General features: G+C 41.7%; 2 protein-coding genes across 6 annotated transcripts in view; both read left to right on the forward strand.

Moving 5' to 3' along the window:
• Positions 1–20,298, forward strand: part of pkd2 (polycystic kidney disease 2) — a 913,849-nt gene that overhangs the window by 410,969 nt on the left and 482,582 nt on the right. The window lies entirely within an intron of this gene.
• Positions 1–20,298, forward strand: part of uso1 (USO1 vesicle transport factor) — a 120,621-nt gene that overhangs the window by 10,891 nt on the left and 89,432 nt on the right. For all 4 annotated transcript variants that reach the window (XM_028802766.2, XM_051928125.1, XM_051928126.1 and 1 more), the window contains exons 2-3: positions 9,105–9,191; positions 19,374–19,438. In XM_028802766.2, coding sequence (XP_028658599.1) covers positions 9,105–9,191; positions 19,374–19,438 — 152 coding nt within the window. The remainder of the gene's footprint in view (positions 1–9,104; positions 9,192–19,373; positions 19,439–20,298) is intronic.

Genomic DNA, 20,298 nt, shown 5'->3' on the forward strand with positions numbered 1-20,298 from the left:
AACATCAAGTCGAGGTTTGAAAGTCCCTCAAGTCTTACTGTCTACCACACTCCTTGTTCTCTTATTCCAAGTGTCTATCGTTCTTTGTGTAAAGAAAAACTGAAATTTACCCTTCACAAGATTCTAACTGTGTCCCTGTGTTCTTGATGAACTCATTTTAAAATAACAGTCTCGATCCACTGGACTAATTGCCTTCATAATTTTAAACACTTCAGTCATGTCACCTCTTAATCTTTTTTTTGCTTAAGCTCTAAAGGCTCAGCTCTTTTAATGTTTCCTCCTCACTCATCCCCTGTAGCTCTGAATCATCTGAGTTGTTCTTCTCTGGACCTTCTCTTGTGCTGCTATGTCCTTTTAGTAGCCTGGAGTTCCAAAACTGCACCCAGGACTCCAGATGAGGCTTCACCAGTGTGTTATAAAGCTTGAGCAGAACCTCCTTGGACTTGTACTCCACACATCAAGGCGCTATATAACCTGACGTTCTGTTAGCCTTCTTAATAATAATAATTCTTTACATTTATATAGCACTTTTCTCACTACTCAAAGCGATCTCCACACAGGGAGAACCCAGGAAGCGAACCCACAATCTCCTTACTGCAAAGCAGCAGCACTACCACTGTGCCACCTATGAGGATGGCTTCTGAACACTATCAGGAAGTCAATCATTTAGAGTCCACTATGACTCCTAAATTCTTCTCGTAAGGTAGACTTTCGATTTTCTGACCTCCCATTGTGTATTCAAACCTCACATTTTTACTTCCTATGTGTAATTCTTTACATTTACTGACAATAAATCTCATCTGCCCAAGCCTGTCAGCTATCCAAGTCCATCTGTGACGATTTAATGGACTCCAGATTATCTGCTAATCCACCTATCTTGGTATCATCTGCAAACTTAACCAGCTTGTTCCTTATATTCCTATCCAAATCATTTATAGACTAGACAAAGAGCCCGTTTTGACAACGTAAGATGAAACGGGCACGAATGGAATAGTAATAAGTGTAAGCACCACAAACCTGATATAGGTGTATTGAATGAATGCGTAATTAGGCCTGGAGCTGTATTCGAAATCACCTTTCAGGCCTCTAGAGCTTTAATCGAAGTCGCCTTTCTCTTTGAATTTTTGTGGCCGTAAATCCACCGCCTGCCGCGATGTCGGTCTCGTAAGGTTTTTCAGGCAGCTGCGCAGAAGGCGACTGCGCATTCGGCTTTGGATGGACGTGAGTGAGTGAGTAGACTGGCGAATTATATATAAGATATTAAAAATGGCAGCGGTCCCATCGCTGACCCCTCACACCGTCACCCTATCTGCTTCCTGTGTCTGAGCCAATTCTGCACCCATCTAAAAACATCACCCTGAAGTGCCACTTCTTTTAATTTGATGCCCAACCTCTCATTTTTAGGTTTATCCCCTGCCAGGGTTGCGTTAAATTCTTTTCCCCTCAGAGATTAAATGAAGCCATTTAGTATTTGCATGCCACTGTAAACAGACTGTTAACAGATGCCAGAAAGAACTCTGTGAACATCAAGAAGAGAGAGCGATGTGCAGCGCCTAAACAAATGATTTTGCACAGGACTTGTCAAAGTTAAAGCGAACTTTATTGTCATCTCAACCATACAAGTATACAGATAGACGAAATTGCGAAGCTCAGGGACCACAGTGTAACAACATGAAGTGCAAATAATAAATTAAAAATAGAATTAAAATGAAAATTTAAAATTAAAACACAAATAAGACAAGACATTATGCAAAGACAAGACAAAGAAGTAGCAGCAATATTGACGTGTAGTAAGCAATATGAAAATTGATGTAATGTATGGTATTTGCAATCTAGATAGATAGATACTTTATTAATCCCAAGAGGAAATTCCCATACTCCAGCAGCACCTTACTGACACAAAAAACAATATTAAATTAAAGATTGATAATAATGCAGGTAAAAACAGACAATAACTTTGTATAATGTTTACCCCCCTGGGTGGAATTGAAGAGTCGCATAGTTTGGGGGAGGAACGATCTTCTCAGTCTATCAGTGGAGCAGGACAGTGACAGCAGTCTGTCGCTAAAGCTGCTCTTCTGTCTGGAGATGACACTGTGTTTAGTTGATACAGCAGGATTGATAGGATCCTGCTGAGCACTCGTTGCTCTGCCACAGATATCAAACTGTCCAGCTCCATGCCAACAATAGAGCCTGCCTTCCTCCCCAGTTTGTCCAGGTGTGAGGAGTCTTTCTTCTTAATGCTGCCTCCCCAGCACACCACCGCGTAGAAGAGGGCGCTCGCCACAACCATCTGATGAATATTGTCAATAGATATGTAATATAATAAATAAATAATATAAAAAAATCTTGTCTAGATAGTACCGGAAGGAGAGAAGAAATGAGACCTTTGCCTTTCACTTATTTGTTACAATTGAACCTTCTGGACAAACATGGGCAGAGAGAGTAGAAGCTGCTAAGCTAATGGAGGCATAGCGAGGTGAATAGCCTTATTGCTCAAGATATGGGAGTTTTTACTCCACTACTTGACAGACCAATTTCAGTTTTTTAGCAGTTCCATTTTGAAGGATGGAATTGAAGGTATTTAAGGAAAACATGTTTGTATATTTAAGCACAAGATAAAAAGTCAGCCTGCTTACAGCTCGGGTCAGGTAAAGTCCTAACAGAGTTGCGGTATTCCTGCCAAGTGTTATAAGTAGTTGCATCACAGTTATTATCTGTGATGCACCTTAGACTTTACTATCCTGATAAATGGATCTCCGGTTGTCCATTGATACAGTGCAATAAACACAATTAGAGCGAGCACTGCATAGAACTGTGGACTCTGCAAGGCTGCTTTGAGTTTTTATATCCGCTTCATAGTCTTATTTTGTCACATTACATGGCATAGCTAGATGACACCTGGGCTACTTGGGCATCTTTTTTTTATTTTATTTATTTATATAATTTCAGGCTCTTAAGAGGTCATTTTTCAGATTCCTAACACTTTCTTTGTTCCGTCTAATTCAGTCCAGTTTATTTGTGTACAGTGGTGCCTTGATTTACGAGTGTAATTCATTACAGAAATGTGCTTGTAATCCAAAGCACTCATATATCAAAGTGAATTTCCCCATAAGAAATAATGGAAACTCAGAAGATTTGTTCCATAACTCAAAAATATTCATATAAAAATGATTACAGTACAATCCCTTTTAACTGGCCTCACATTAACCGGCCTGTTAAAATAAAATAAAAAAAATAAAAATTTTAATCCCGAGTTCTTGTTTATATTATATGTATGCACTTCCTTCTTTCCTGGAAGGTGAGAAGGCTCCTACTTTCAGAGTGATTTCTGTTTACATATTCCTTTATGAATTTTCCATGGTGCCGCCTTCGTTCTACCTGGCGGCTACCCTGCTTCTCCCATCAGGCTTCGCAACAGGGAAGTCGCCCTACCTGCAGGTGCAGCTGCCTTCCACACTGGCCTGGTAGCCCTCTGATCCCTGACTAAGTCAGGCTCCATCCAGATCGAGACTTGGGTTCTTTCCACTGCAACCAAGGTGCTCACGCTGGGGCTAAACCAGCCCAAAGCCTCCACAACTGCCGCTGCCTTTCGACGGCCAGTCATCTTCAATACCGGTCTCTCCAGCTCTGTGATTGCTCAGCTGGAGCGAGTGCTTTCTTCAGCTCCACCGAGTGTCGGCCAAACACTCATCTGCAGGGGTTCACCTCCCAGCTGCCTGCCTTTGCTCCATCGAGTCTGCCGCTCTCCTGCGCTGGCTTTCCTCTATCTGCTTCCTTCTCCATTAACCTCCTGTTCTCCCCCTAGCCACCTCGTGCTTTTATTTATCACAGGGACAATTACAGATGCGGACAACTCCTCACCTCTGCACTTAAGCTAGGATCGCCCGCATCACGAATTCCCCGGGAACTGATCGGCCACACACACTCGCTAAGCCGCGAGTGCGGCGATTATTTTTTTAAAAAGTGACCTTTTTGACTTGAGCTGTGGACCCGCTACACCACACGGTCCAATCGTTGTATGGAGGCATAGAGGAGGCAGAGCTGGAGGACTCCGGGTGGAGGCCCGTCCATATCAGGGGCCAAGGTAGTTAAAAAGCTCTGAGGTGGCGGGGCCCCTGGGGTGGACGAGGTCCACCCTGGGTTCCTCAAGGCTCCAGATGTTGTGGGGCTGTCCTGGTTGACACGTCTCTGCAACATCACATGGACATTGGGGGCAGTGCCTCTGGATTGGCAAACCGGGGTGGTGGTCCCCTTTTTTTAAGAAGGGTGACTGGAGGATGTGCTCCAACTATAGGGGGATCACACTCCTCAGCCTCCCCGGTAAGGTCTGTTCAGGGGTGCTGGAGAAGAGAGTTCGGTTGATAGTCGCATCTCGAATTCAAGAGGAACAATGCGGATTCCGTCCCAGTCGTGGAACACTGGACCAGCTCTACACCCTGACAAGGATCCTGGAGGGGGCATGGGAATTTGCCCAACCAGTCCACATGTGTTTTGTGGATTTGGAGAAGGCATTCGACTGTGTCCCTCGAAGCATCCTGTGGGGTGTGCTCCAAGAGTACGGGGTACAAGGCTTGTTGTTACGAGTGATTCAGTCCCTGTACAGGAGGAGCTGGAGCTTGGTCCGCATTGCTGGTAATAAGTTGGACTTGTTTCCTGTTGAGGTTGGACTCCGCCAGGGCTGCCCTTTGTCACCGATTCTGTTCATAAATTTTATGGACAGAATTTCTAGGCACAGCCAAGGAGGAGGGGGTCTTGTTCGGTGACCTCAGAATCTCATCTCTGCTATTTGCGGAGGACGTGGTCCTGTTGGCTTCATTGGACAGTGACCTCCAACTCTCACTGGAGCAGTTCGCAGCAGAATGTGAAGCGGCAGGGATGAGAGTCAGCACCTCTAAATCCGAGGCTATGGTTCTCAGCTGGAAAAGGGTGGAATGCTCTCTCCGGGTTAGGAACACAGTGCTGCCTCAAGTGGAGGAGTTCAAGTATCTCGGGGTCTTGTTCACAAGTGAGGGAAGAATGGAGCGGGAGGTCTACAGACGGATCGGTGCTGCATCCGCAGTAATGCGGGCTCTACAATGGTCCGCCGTGGTGAAGAGAGAGCTGAGCCAAAAGACGAGGTTGTCGATTTACCAGTCAATCTACGTTCCTACCCTCACCTATGGCCACGAGCTTTGGGTAGTCACCGAAAGAGCAAGATCGCAGAGACAAGCAGCCGAAATTAGTTTTCTCCGCAGGGTGGCTGGACTTCCCATTAGAGATAGGGTGAGGAGTTCAGTTATCCGGGAGAGACTCGGAGTAGAGTCGCTGCTCCTCCTCATTGAGAGGAGTCAGTTGAGGTGGTTCGGGCATCTGGTCAGGATGCCCCCTGGACGCTTCCCTGGGGTGGTGTTCCAGGCATGTCCCACTGGGAGAAGGCCACGGGGCAGACCCAGGACACGCTGGATGGATTATATTTCCCGGCTGGCCTGGGAACGCTTCGGGGTCCCCCCAGAGGAGCTGGAGGAGGTGGCCAGGGAGAGGGAAGTCTGGGCTTCCCTGCTTGGGCTACTGCCCCCACGACCCGATCTCGGATAAGCGATGGATGGATGCATTTACTGCACATTAGTGAGGAGGGGTGATGTCCCATGTGGATGCCTTGATTAATAGATAGGGGTTATATATGTAACTAAACACACCAAAAATAAAGTGAAAAAGCACTGAAACACACAAGTGTAATGGAAGAGATGGTTTCACAGTGAAAGTGAGAGACGACTTGGGCGCACAACAGATGACGTTTAGGCTTGCTGAGTGAGCGCCATCTATTGCTGCATTTTTTGCTGCACGTTCAGTTTAAACATAGAAGCATTGTTTGAACTCGGGGTCAAATTTCTCTCAAATTTAGTGTTCAAACTTTGGAACGTTCGAAGTATGAGGCACCACTGTTGTTGAAATAGAAGTATCACCTTTACCAAGAGAAGACTGTAGCGTCATTAGAATCAGAAATGGATCCTTTTCGTTTCTGGTTCAGATTAGAGGCTGAACATAATGGTAATATTGTTAGGTGAGAATATTCATTTTATGATTGACAAAAATATTACAGGGCGAAGGTGATTATGATGTGATGATAATTATAGTCTCCTATCTTTGTGTCATCGAGCATATCATTTGATGAATTTCCTGTATTCAGGGCTTTAATTGCCTCATTCCACATCCCTTCAGCTCCCGTAGCCATTAATCTATTGGTGTGTAACTCGTTTCATTTTTCAAAATGACTACTGTGCTAGTTCACTGACAATAGGCTTTGAGTGTAGCTGCTGAGGGTGAAAATGTAGATCAGATTACAGGAAAAACATGCAGTCCTTCATGTTTATGATCAAAACATTTTAGGCCTGATTGTGAAGCTGGCTTCAGCCTCTAGCATGTGGGATTTTTTTTTTGACTCTGCTAAATCACAGATTACTTGTTCATCACCGGATGATCTGATCTGAGTCACCCTTGATATGCGTGATCCTTCAGGCTAATTGTAACTTTAGAGGTCATTAACTTGATGCATTTAGAGAAGATTGTGTGCAGGTGGTCTAGAGAATGAGGCTATTATTAAGAAAGAGCAGTAGTCCACCTTCCAGAAAGGAGACGTGTCTATGTGGCCATCCAATTGCTACAGTATGTCTCTGTCTTTCCAAAACATGGCAATCACAAGCATTTTTAGTAATGCATGTTATCTTTGAAGACACTTCTACTGTTTTCTACCCTTAGCTGCGGGATGTACGTGTGAAGTTAAAGACTGGTGGCCGTGGACATGCACAGAATATACAGTAAAATCTTTCACTGTGACCCCTTTAAGGGTTTACATGGCCAAATTACTGGGTTACTTTTGGAGAAATCAACATCTATTGACCCCTTGGTTTCTCAAAGACCAATAAACTGGTTTCGCTACCCAGAATAAGGATCTACATAGCATTTCTAAAACTGGGTTTCTGTGAATAAGTGCGTTATTAAAGTGCATGTGACTGTTTAGCTGAGGTGGATGAAATCTGTATGCCTATACACAGTCATATGAAGGAAGGGGACAATCTTCTTGAAGTCACCAAGGAAGGACTTCCCCTAACTCCTCCTCTGACGATCCTAGCTTCATCAAGGGGACACCTCCCACCCTCAATTGTGGGCAATGTATAATGCAGTTACATATGAAAAAGTGGGCTGTGACATCAAAAAAGTTAAGACACACTGATCTAGTCCTCACATGACCCAGAACTTGTTAAAATCTAATCTGCGGTGACAAGGACCACAGAACGGATTTTACATGGTTATACTATACCAGCTGTGTAAGCCCGTGCTGTAAAAAGCCCAGCCTCCTAGAAACCATGGATTCTGGCACTTCTGTCAATCAATTAATTAATCGCATCGGTTGTTCATTAGCGGGTAAGCGAGATTATGTTTCCTCAGCGGCTTTGTTTTGCCGACATGTTTGCCTCTGTTGTCTGTCAGTGGCTAAGCAAGTTTCTCTATCCTCGGTGGTTTCATTTTGCCGATGTGCTCACCTCATATTAGCGGCTAAGCCACTTTCTCTTTTCTGGGCAGCTTCACTTTCGCGACAGTCGCTTTCTTTGAACTTCATGCTGTAATCTTGCACTTCCGGGCTAGACAGACAGACACACACTTCCACACGTAGACGTTTATATATATATATATATATATATATATATATATATATATATATATATATATATATAAGATTATTACCTAAATAGGACATGCATACCTTTTTATGTAAACATAAACATAACCTGATTTACGTGATGCAGTGCTAAAGCATGGCTGGTTCATATAAACGTACTCAGTGTGCGAACAATGAAAGCACATTATTAGGTGGCTTTACATCCAAACAAAAGAGTTGCTCACTTGCTCTTTCATTTTCTGTGCTGACTGCTGTAAGCCTGAATCCTCGGCAGGCAGCTCTAGCATTATTGGCCTTATTTTGGAGTGAATCTGGGCCTTGTTTCTCATTTTTGCAAAGATAATTCAGTAGAGATTTTTAATATACAGTGATACCTTGGAATCTGAACTTAATCCGTTCCAGACACCCTGTTCGAGTTCCATGACAATTTTTCCCCTTTAAAATAATAGAAACTGGATTAATCCATTCCTGGATCCCACAAACTTGAATTTTTGAAAATGATTTTAACAGTAAATACACTGGATTTTAGGGTAAAATATTAACAAATAGTAATATTTGAATAAAAATGTAAATTAATAAAATTAAAAATATAAAAACCTGTATTTACCTTAAAAAGTAATAGCGCATGTGGAAGCTGGACAAGAAGGAGGTGAGAGATTGTTGCTTGGAAGGTGAGTAAGTTGCTTTAATAGCTTCTTTATTTTTCAAAATCGTACATTTGATTTAGGCATTATGAACATAGTAGCAAGATCAGCCACACGTTTAGCGCTTTCATGCTTAGCGAGAAGATCATTCTTAACTTCAATTGTAGCTCTAACAGCTTTCCTCTTACTCTTATTTTCCTCAGTACACTTTTTAAGGACCCAGTTGTTATTATATGAAAAAAATAACACAAAACAGGCACGAAAGCGTAAAATTAGCAGCGAAAATAGCAGCAAAAATCACACGAGATGCTTTCACTACAGCTTCTGACAACGAACTGAACGACAAAGTGTATGGGTGGCCCGATTGCTGGGGAGATGTATGCACAAACACACATGAACAACGTGCTGGGCGTTCGGATTCGGGGCAAAATTTGCTCAGATTTTTTTGTTTGGATTCCAAGTTGTTCGAATTCTGGGGCATTTGGATTCCGGGAGTAATACTGTATTTAAATAATTTGGATAGAAATAGTTCGTCAGGTTTGCAGATGATACCAAGTTAGGTGGATTGGTGGAGAATTTGGAATACGTTAAATCATTACAAAAGGACGTGGACAGCGTACAGGCTTGGGTAGACAACAGGCTTGTTGTCTCTAAGCTGGCAGAGACTCCTTTTAAGCTGGTCAGAACTTGGCTTGATTTGTGGTCAGTGGTAGGCAGCGAGCCTTTTTTCCATTTCTTTCCCCCTTAATGCTTTGAGGTGTTATTTTAAGTTTGTGTTTTCCTCTTTTTATTTCTGACAGATTCAGAAGCTATGTGACCGAGTTGCTTCCTCTACTTTACTTGAAGACCGCAGGGATGCTGTACGGGCCCTGAAATCCTTATCTAAGGTAAGTTAAAGACTACCCTGAATAGCATGCTGGATTAATTGTTTAGTTCAGTATTTGTAGTACTAGGGTGTTGTACCGTGTTAGCCATTATGAATGTAGAGAAAAGCCAAGCAAAATGACACCTTTTATTGGCTAACTAAAAAGATTACATTATGCAAGCTTTCGGGGCCACTCGGGCCCCTTCTTCAGGCAAGATGTAGTTCAGTATTGAAAGTATTATACTCTGAAAAGATTAATGCTACCTCTTTCATGTCCTTATCTTAGTAGTGAAGTTTTAGCATCAGTTTTTCGCAATGTTGATGTCTAAAAACGTGATAAATTCATGTAGTGTTTCTACTAGAAACCTTTAAATGTTACTGGTTGCTGGCCAGATCTAAACACTACCGTGGCTACACTGATAGCGGTCACGGGACATCGTATCTTTGATTGCTGGCACAGCAAACGGTTCTGAGCAGGCATCAGCCACAGCACCAACTGTGGTTCATCGCTTTTCTTGTGAAAAGAATGCAGATAAACGCCATCAACTCGAGAGAGGGAGAGACAAGTTTGTTGTACCACATGAACATCACTGAGAAAGTAAAACTGAATAATAAAAAAAGCACTAACTTTTACAAGTAGCCAAAATTTACACCGGGAGTTACAGACTCAAATGAAATGTATGTTTTTATTATATATACTAGCCGACACCCGCTATAGCATACGGTGGTATAAGAATAGGAACGGAAAATGGTGAGAAAGGAATTCAGAAAGCAAAGAGAAATAAATACTTCTTGAAAGACGCAGTGTGTATGTAGAATTTCTGGCCAAGCAGGATTACATGTGAAAGTGATAAATAAATCAGGCTTTCCGAATTTACGTACTATGGCCATGGCATCCTGATAGTTTTGTTGCATGTATCTTAGACTACCAGGAGATGTGGATGGTAATATGATCATTTTATCTACACGTACTTTGCTATTTTCATCGTTTGCTTGCAGTGCGTCTGATAGTCCTTTGTATTGTTCCACACGCAGACCTTGTTGATCTAATCTGAGATGGTTTGAGACGCGCGCCCCCTGTTTTAACATACACATCTACGACGTACTGTTGGAATAGTTTGCTGCTGGAGTGCAAAATACTAAATGTATTCCTCACCGCTAATCTGTACGCGTAAAATTGGCATTGAGTAAGCCTTATTCGCTTGGCGGTTCTTTTATCGGGAACATGTTGTAAATCTTTGTGCCAGTCAATGTCTCCGTAAGGGAATCAAAGTGGGTAAACGCAATTCATATTGAGCATGGAAATCTGTTTACAGGAGTTGCCTATGGGATAGATGCAAATGTCCCTTTCGGCAGGCGTTTCGCCATCTTCTCCGGCGAAAATCGCTGCAACATCGGTGTGACTCGTCGTAAACCCTGCCTAGAGTTTTCCTTGAAAACCATTTGTACAGATGCTGTTGGATTGGACTGAGCGATTTCATGCATGTGTTTGTATGATTTAGTGAAGGGGTTGATGGTTCTGAGCATGGAATCTCGCTGGAGAAGTCAATTTTTGCTGCATGCAGAGTTTGCTTTATTTTGTAAGCGTACTTCAGTAGCTTGCGCTGTGTCAAAAACATACAACTGTCCATATCCTGGAGAGGTAGAAGTGTTAGCGTATAGTGGAGAGATTTTTGATAAATTTCCTTGTGTATTTTAAAACAGTGTGGTTCGTGGCCAGGAAGTTGAGTTATCTGTACACCCACGGAAGCAAATGCAAGAGAAGAGTTGTATTCTTGAATGTGTTCATGATAATTTTTAGCTTCTGATGTTTGCTGTGTAAGAAGCTGTTGTAAAGACACAGGTGGCTCCCGCAAAGGTGGTAAAGCTACTTTATCGTCGTGGCAGCACCTCGAGTACTTGTTGGATGGATTACACTCTGCAGGCCAGTATAGTGCATGACATGGAAGAAGACGAATAGGAATCGAGAAATGCTGTGTCGGCTGCATGTGAGCAGGACCGGTTTTGAAGTGGAAGCAGGACAAACCACAAGAGAAATATATATAAGAGATAGTAATAATAATAGTAGCTCACTATTCAAAATACGGAGTGGCTGGACTCAAACCCAGAACCTTTTGTTTATAAGGCAACAGTTCTTACCTCTGCACCATCCAAGAATACAATACCAGCTTTCTGTCAATTGACATTTGAGCTTGGGTTTTTAACTAATTGACAGCAACATGTAATGAAATGATTTTTTTTTTTCCTTTGGTAATATTCTTGAATAAAAGCGCATGTGTTTATTTGATATTTGGACTAAAGTCTTCACACATTATACACTTCACATCCTTATTAGTATAACATGGAAAATATTTCTGCCTTAGGTATATGTTCAGCATTTTTTGCTTCTCATTTCCTTTCATCCTACACTTTCACAGATTGTTGTAGACACGGAACACACATGAAATGTACAGTAGGTATAGAAAAGAATCCCCCCCCCCTTTCAAAATATTCCCTTTTTTTTTTTTTGCTTTACAGCCTTAAATGTAAACACACAAATATTTTTTCCAGCTTTACTTACTCAGTGTTATCTCTAACATCCAAGTGAAAGATATCACAGCTACAGTTCAGAAGAATGTTAAAAAATCAAAAACAAGAAATCCTGAGATTAATAAAGGATCCCCCACCACCCTCCTAAACTCAATCAGGTGTAAGTGCCCACCTTTCCATTGTGGTTACTGGCTTCCTTCCACCTGTGATCAATTGTAATCCGTGTGATTAGTGAAGCTGTTCCTGGAGCATTCATTCCCTTGCTTGGTAGTTTAACTGACAGCAAACAACTGAGTATGGGAGGCAGGCCACTTTCAAAAGATCTCAGGGATAGAGTTGTGAGCAGACATAAGGCAGGAGATGGAGACCAAAAAATCTCAAAGGCTTTATAAATACCAAGGAGCTGAGTAAAGTCCATCATAAAGAAGTGTTTGGCACTACTAGGACCCTCCCTGGATCCTCCAAACTGGATGGAAGAGCAAGGAGGAAACTGGCAAGAGAGGCTACCAAGAGGCCAATGGCCACTTTGAAGGAGTTACAGGATTTGATGGCAAAGAGTGGTCATTAATGGTGTGCCTGTGACAACAATTTTACAAGCACTCCACAATTTTGGCTTGTTTGGGAGGGTTGCCAGGAAAAAGACACTTCTCAAGAAAGGCCACATTGAGGCTCGTTTGAGCTTTGCCACCTTCAAGATTCTGATGCCAAGTGGAAAAAGGTCTTATGGTCAGAGGAGACCAAAATCAAACTATTTGTCCTCGATACCAAACGGTACACCAATGCAGCTCACCATGCACAACACACCATACCTACAGTAAAGCATGGAGGGAGCAGCATCCTGTGGTGGGGGGCCTGGGGCTCTCGTTAGGGTAGAAGGAAAAATGGATGGGGCAAAATACCATCAAATTGTTAAGGAAAACCTGCTACCCTCTGCCAGAAAGTTGAAGATGGGCAAAATGTTCACCTTTCAACACGACAACGACCCGAAGCACACAGTGGGTAAAGGAGAAAAAAGTGAGTGTCCTGGTGTGGCCAGTCAGAGCCCAGACCTAAATCACAGTGAAAATCTGTAGAAAGATTTGAAGATAGCAGACCACCAATACTCACCATCCAATGTGACCGAACTTAAACAGTTCTGTAAAGAAGAGTGGGGGGCAAATATTACTCAGTCTAGATGTGCAAAGCTGATAGAGAAGAATCAACAGACTCAAGGCAGTCATTAAAGGAAAAGGTGGGTCAACAAAATGACATTGACATTGGGGGTGGGGTGGGGGTGATCCTTTATTCTTCTCAGTAGGTCTTGTTTTTGATTTTTATTTTTTTATTCTTCTGAACTGTAGCTGTGAGATCTTTCACTTGGATGTTACAGGTTGCATTGAATAAGTAAATCTGGGAAGAAATATTATTGTGTGTGTGTGTTCGTTTAAGGCTGTAAAGCAAAAAATAGAATATTTTGAAGGGGGGATTCTTTTCTATACCCTCTGAATGTGTTCCAAATAACAATATATCATTTACACTATACAACTCCAGGCACCTCACACGCAGATAGTTTTGATCTGGAAAAATTATTTGCCCAAGTTGAGCTCGGTTTGCATGGGATAGCAGGCTGCTTGCGCTGATTTCCAAAACAAAAGAGGAGAGGTGCAAAGGAATTTAAGGTAGCCCAGGATTATGAGTTTTTCGTAGGCTTCAGGGATTCTAGTGTTAATTCAGTCCCATTTTCTAATTTGCTCTAATAAGTAGAAGGTCAGAACACTTTTATTTGCTTTGCATTGTAAGCTTACTTATTGAAAAGCAGGGATAATTGCAGAAATGCACTTTCTTTAGGGGCATCGTGGTATTGGGACAGGACTTCCATCTAAAACTGTTTGCAAGTTGTCTCGAAACCTAAAGGCGGCGTCACAGTAATAAGATTCCATGGTATCGTCTAAAGGCAGTGGCAGAATTAGTTTTCGAAGCAACTCCCAGCCAGTTTGACATAGAAGGCATCTCCCATCTCTGTCATTTCTAAATTCTGGCAGTTCCTCAGTCACTGGAGTTGTCATCTTAAGTGAATTAATTACAACATGTCCGAGTTTTCTCACTGATTCCAAGTTGCGTGTTGTGAGTAGCACAAGCTGAGGGGTCTTTCTGGTATCCAATTGATGTAAAGAACACCTGAATAAGAACAACAGCACCAAGTAAATGTACACAAATAAACCCAGTTGACAACTCTTATTGCCCTCACCATAATTTAATAAAGCAATTAAATTTGCTTCAAGGTAGGATGTTGCAATGGTTGTAACTTTCTGCTTGTAGCTGGGACCTATGATGACCTGGGCAGGTGATTGAGACTACTGGATGGTCTGATGACTCTTTCTAATGGTTGTGGTGGGGTCCTAGTGTGACCCTATTTTCCATTTTAGGCTCCTAATTTAGTAGACTTTAACCCTTAAACTGCCACATGTTTGGGGGTTAATGTACCCCTGGACGTCAAATACTTTTTTGCTGCACTTTTTAAGTACACGTCAAAATTCACAAAGAAAAAGTGAAATTTTAATGCAACAAATTTTTTTCATGCTAAGAGCATCACAATTACTGCAATCATTTTACACACTGCCAATGAACTGTAAAAACTATTTAACTACTGGAACAATATGTACTATACAAGGTGCAACTGACACCATTGATGAAATTCAGTAAATCACTGAGCCAACTGCACTTGAACTGGCTGCACGCAAGCACACAGAGGTAAGCGCTGATGCTGGCAGGCTAGTCTAGTGCAGCGGCTGAATCCCAGGGACAGTGACGCTAATTCACTAGGGGGTGGCAGTTGTCATGAGTTGGCTGCTCAGCGAATGTACGGCGCTGGCTGATCACCTCCGACGTGCTGGCAAATTGCACTGGGAAATGACTATAGTCGGTCCCAACAGTTTAAGGGTTAATAGAAAGCCCCAAATTCCATAGCCCTGGTCCCTGTCGGTTGAAGTTCAATATGTCCCTCTTTCCTTTACATCTGTAACACCAGACAATTGGACGGAGCCCTAGAAAGCACAAGTGAGAAAGTTGCACATTTATTCACGTATTATAGGTAACCAGTAATGGCGCACTGCACGATAACATGCAGTGAATACACTTGCCTTGAGCATTCATAGTATTCATACTCTTTCTCTGTACGTTTACCATTCATTTGCTCAGAGCTTGTTGCGCTTGCTGCTTCCTGAGCAGTGCTTCTTTTCTCCACGCTAGCGGCCTGCGTCTTCTCTTCTTTCGTCGGCATCTTTTTGTGTTAAAACTGATTTAAGTTAGTTTTTGTGTTGCAATTACTTAAAGAAAACGTACTAATTTTTCACTTAATCTGGCACTTAAGTCTTCAATCTGCCTCAAGAATGATTAGTGAAGGTGGTAGGGAATGAGAACGGCGCCCATACGCATGCGCTGCACGGCCGCCCTGCTGTATGCTGCCGAGAGTTGATTCTACAATAAAATAAAAATAAAAAGAGTAATAAAATCATCACCCCAAAAGCGGATAGTAGACGTCACATAGTATATGTGTACCAAATTTCAAGTCAATAGGTGAAACGGTTTGCGAGCTACAGGTGATTTTAAAATCCTGGACAGACAAACGAACAGCCACGGTAGCATATTATAGAAGAAGATATGCTCAAAATCTACGCAAAGCAAAATGAGTGTAATAAAATAATAGAGCCTGGATAACAGGCTACCATGTCTTATCTTGTTGATTGGTCTTTGGTCTGATGTGGTTTGGCATGGCCCTTGGCCTTGATGACCTTCTGCATGAATGGAGCAGGTGAGATATGTTTTGTGTCCCCCTCAGGCCTTTATTCTCATGTTATGAGAAGTGCTTGATTTTCACTGGACACGGTGCTTGGGGGTTCTGCCCATACAGTTGAAATTATCTCTCATCGGACCAAAAATCTTTCACCTCATGTAGCCAGAGTCCTGTAAACTGTCATTTGTCTTTTATTCAAGATTGGCCTCCATCTAAGCACTCTATCATAAACGGCAGATTGATTATGTGCTGCTGAGATGATCTGTCAGGTTCTTTCAATCTTTGTTAGCGTGACCATTGTGTTCTTGGTCACTTCCCCAATCAAGCCCTATCTTGCCTGGGTAGATAGAACTTAATTTGTCCCCAGGGGGAAATTTGGCCCTTTCAGAAGCTCTTTAAATACATAAATACTTAAACAGATAGATACAGTAAGTAAATAAAAATACACACACTTTTTGGTCTGAGCACATACTGGAATGACTGTAAAGCAAGTAAATTCAAAAGTGAAGTCCTGACTTGGCTGTCACAGTCCCAGTGAGGTGCTATAGAGGTGTAATGCTGTTGGTATAAAGGAGCCCCAGTCCTGTGAATAATTTGTTGGCAGAAAATCCTTGGTGTTGGTACGTCATAGAGAGGATGTGCAGCATTGTTATAATGGCACTCAGTTTTGTTTTATTTCTCTCCTCCTTTGATACCTCCGGGGATGTCAGAGTGCATCCTATAACTGCGCTTACCCTTATAATTAGCTTGTTAATTCGGTGGGCCTCTCTTGGAGTGCTGTTACCAGTCAAGCACACCACAGACTGGCCATCACAGAGTTGTAGAAGATGATAACTCACATTAAAGGAACACAGTCTCTTAAGGAAAAAGAGCCAGCTCTGTCCTGTCTTATATTGTTCCTCTGAGGTCCGAGATAAATCCAACCTGTCATTAATGTGAATCTCCAAGTACTTGTAGGAGTTGACCATCTCCTTGAATAGTGACTGGACATGGATGCTCTTTGGTGTGGCCAAAGTCAATAAGCAGTTCCTTAGTTTTGCTGATGTTAAGTTGCAGACAATTCACTTTGCACCAAGAAATAAACTTGTCTGCCTGATTCTTGTCCTCTGTCTCATCCCCTTTGTCAGTACACCCCATAAGTGCAGAATCATTTGACAGCTTCTGCAAGTGGGTACTCCAGACAGCCAACTCTAGGAAGAGTCCTGGTGGCTTCAAACTTCTTCTTTTTCATATTTCTTGAAGCCATTTCCTCCTGGGAGCACTCAAAAGTTTTAGAAATGGATTGATTCCCCTTGCCCTGATCCATGCCTCACTACAGTTTAACCGTGGAGGTCTACAGAAAGTTCCTTGAACTTCATGGCTTGGTTTTTGTCCCGACTTGGAGTGTGAATTGTGGGACCTTCTATACACAGGTACACATGCGCCTTTCTAAATGACGTCCACTCAGTTCAGTTGCTTTACAGGAGAACTCCAGTCAAGTTGTAGAAACATCTCAGGAAGAATTAAAGCAAATAGGAGGCACCTGGGCACCATCTGGAGTGCCACAGCAAAAGGTCTGAGTACTTCTAGGAATGAGAGATTTCATTTTTTGAGTCTTGCCCAAGAAGACCCAAAGCTGCTTATGGGGCTTCTATTAAGTATTGATTTAACACTAGAATTACCAGAGCCTACGAAAAAACTCGTAGATCCGTCCCACCTTAAATCGCTTCCTAAATCCGTTCGCATCTCTCCGCCATCGTCCTTTGTCCTCTAAATGTGCAGATAAAGACAAGCTGCAAACAGCCGACTATTCCATCCCCCCACCGACTTAGGACGTGCACGAACTTCTCCCAGCTCATGCCTTGATTGATTATCTGGGAGTGAAGTGGAGTTTTAGAGTGGAAATAATAGATTGTTATTTGGAACACACGCATTTCATGTGTATTCCGTTTTCTACAGTAATCTGTGTAAACACATTTTTAAAACAGAAACGTTTTTCATATTCTAGTAGTAAATGACAAAATGTAGGCATAAACTATATAATGTGTGAAGCCTGAAGTCCAAATATCAAAGAAACACTTTCACGAAAGGTACAAATATAACAGAACAAGTGCGCTTTTATTCAAAAAATATAACTGCAGAAAAAAAAAAGCCGCCTTAGTGTGCGACATTGACACTCGTTTACTATGATGGCTCCGTGGTGCAACAGTATGCTGACTGGGAATCAAAAGGTCACGAGTTCGATCCTTGCTCGATTTCCTTTTGAGAAGTGAACTGTGCTTATTTTTACTATTTTAGAATAAAAAGATACATTTGATTTCAGTCTGTAACAGCCGGTGTAATTTATGATATTTGTAAAGGTTAGCTTTGTTTTTGTTTTTTTTTTTTTTTTATTCACTTTTCTCTCAGTCGCGTTCAGGATCCTTCCCTACCCCATCTGACACTGCTGTTTTCACATAAAGACGCGCTATAGCTCTGCAGTCTATCACAATAAATACGACTGCATGTTTTTTTCCCCCAATCTTGCCAGTCCCCACATGTTGCTGTATGCTGTTTCTTTTGTACTCCAGGACATGCAGAGGAAAGCATAGTAAAGAGCAGTCACTTCAGCGCTATATGCAATCATCAGACACTCCCCATCTGACACTGCTGTTTTCACATAAAGACACACTATAGCTCACCCAAGGAGTGCCTTTCCTACATTTACGACATGTGTACTTGTTGCAGTGTACACACCTCTCTGTGCTATGGTTCCTATTACACTGAACAAGCACCTGTAATTTGCAGCTCTATTCATTATCTCAAAACAAATATATGTGACATTTTGAAGAAATCATTTTATGACGCGAACAGTACCAATCAGAAGACATCGTCGAAGTAATGCAATATTATTTGAAAACGAACAGCGTCAGATTGGGTGTGATTTATACTGGTGCTGTTACTTAGAGTCGGATCAGAAGTTGAGTAAGCTCCTGTTCTGACTCTAAGTAACAAAGCATGAAATAATCAACAAATAACCGCAATTGACATTTTAGACTTGACGATTTACAGTGCATACCAGTTTATAAATTTTATGTCCGTTTGAGGCTACAAAGAAAAAAAAAACACATCCTACCCAGCGGGGAAGCGAACTCGGGTCTCAACAGCACGGCAGGGCTGCTGTGCTCTGAGTCAGCAAATCTCAGCATTACGCCACGGAAGGTGTTGTTACAGCCTTGAACCTTTTGTGAAAGTGTTTATTTGATGTTTGGCCGTCAGGCTTCACACATTCTATAGTTTATGCCTACATTTTGTAACATTTATTACTAAAATATGAAAAAGTTTCTGTTTTAACAATGTGTTCACACAGATTACTGTAGAAACGGAACACACATGAAATGCGTGTGTTTCAAATAACGATCTATTATTTCCACTCTAAAACTCCAGTTCAGTCACTCCCAGATAATCAAACAAGGCATGAGCTGGGAAAACTTAGTGAACGTTTTGTGATGGTGGGGGATGGAATAGCCGGCTTTTTGCTGCTCGTCTTAATCGGCACATTTAGAAGACAAAAGAGAGGTGAGAACGGTTTTAAGGTGGGCCAGATCTGCGAGTTTTTTCATAGACTCTGGTAATTCTAGTGTTAAGGGTCTGAGTACTTATATGAATGAGAGAGTTCAGTTGATTTTTAATAAATCTGCAAACCTTTCAGAAGACGTGTTCACTTTGTCATTATGTATTACTGAGTGTGGCTTGATTAATGGGGTGGGGATGGCAAATTTATCAATTTTAAATGAAATCTACCAACACGATAAAGTATGCAGAATGTTAAGTGGGTCCCAATACTTTCTGAACATATTACATATTTATTCTGTTGTATTATTCATCTAGCAGAACTCAGTAAAGTTAATATGATTCCTTTTTCTTTTTTGTTTCTTCTTGCAGAAATATCGAATTGAAGTTGGCACTCAAGCTATGAGTTACCTGTTGCAGATATTACAGACAGACAGGTGAGATTTATTCTTTTTAATTTCAAGGAACACTCCACCTAACATGTGAGTGCATATCATGGTACCAGTGACACAAGTATGGAGGAATAGGAGCGTCCCTAAACTTTATGTAGACATATTACATAATGAAAAGAGAAGTTTATTTTTCATGTTAGTTATTTCTTCACAATCATGGTATATACTAATTTACCAAATGAAAAATTGTGTTCTAAAGTGAAGCATTTCTCTCTATTATAAAAAAAAAAATTGCAACGAGACAAGACTTTTTCCCGGCAGCGAGACGTGATCTTTTGAAGAGAAAAAGATGTACAGGGAGACATTCACTTCCCACGAGATGGACAAGTCATGTCATACTTACAACCTTCAGACGCAAGTCCTGTGATACATGTGCAGAGCAGGTTAGAGATAATGGAAGTAAGAAAATTCTGAAAATCTCCAAAAATGAGAGTAAAGATCGCATTAGCATAAACAAAGTGAAAATATTACTTTTGGGAAATAACGGAACAGCGAAAAGAGATCAAAGAGATTGAATAGATCGGCTTTTAAGTGTTTGCAGCTCCGCACAAAATGCAGATCACACGGCACACAGCAACAAGCCAACAGCTTCTCACCCAAAAAGGAGGTCATTAAATTAGGGTTAGTGAATTTATTATGAATTTCCCCTTGGGATTAATAAAGTATCTCTCTATCTATCTCTCTATCTATCTCTCTATCTATCTTATATGGCGCCTATCTGTCTATCTATCATATAGTGCCTTTCCTTATCTATCTCTATCTCTCTATCTATCATCATCATCATATAGTGCCTTTCACATCTATCTCTCTCTCTCTCTCTCTATCATCATCATATAGTGCCTTTC

The sequence above is a fragment of the Erpetoichthys calabaricus genome, chromosome 5 (genome assembly GCF_900747795.2).
Source record: "Erpetoichthys calabaricus chromosome 5, fErpCal1.3, whole genome shotgun sequence".
NCBI classification, from domain to species: Eukaryota; Metazoa; Chordata; class Cladistia; order Polypteriformes; family Polypteridae; genus Erpetoichthys; species Erpetoichthys calabaricus.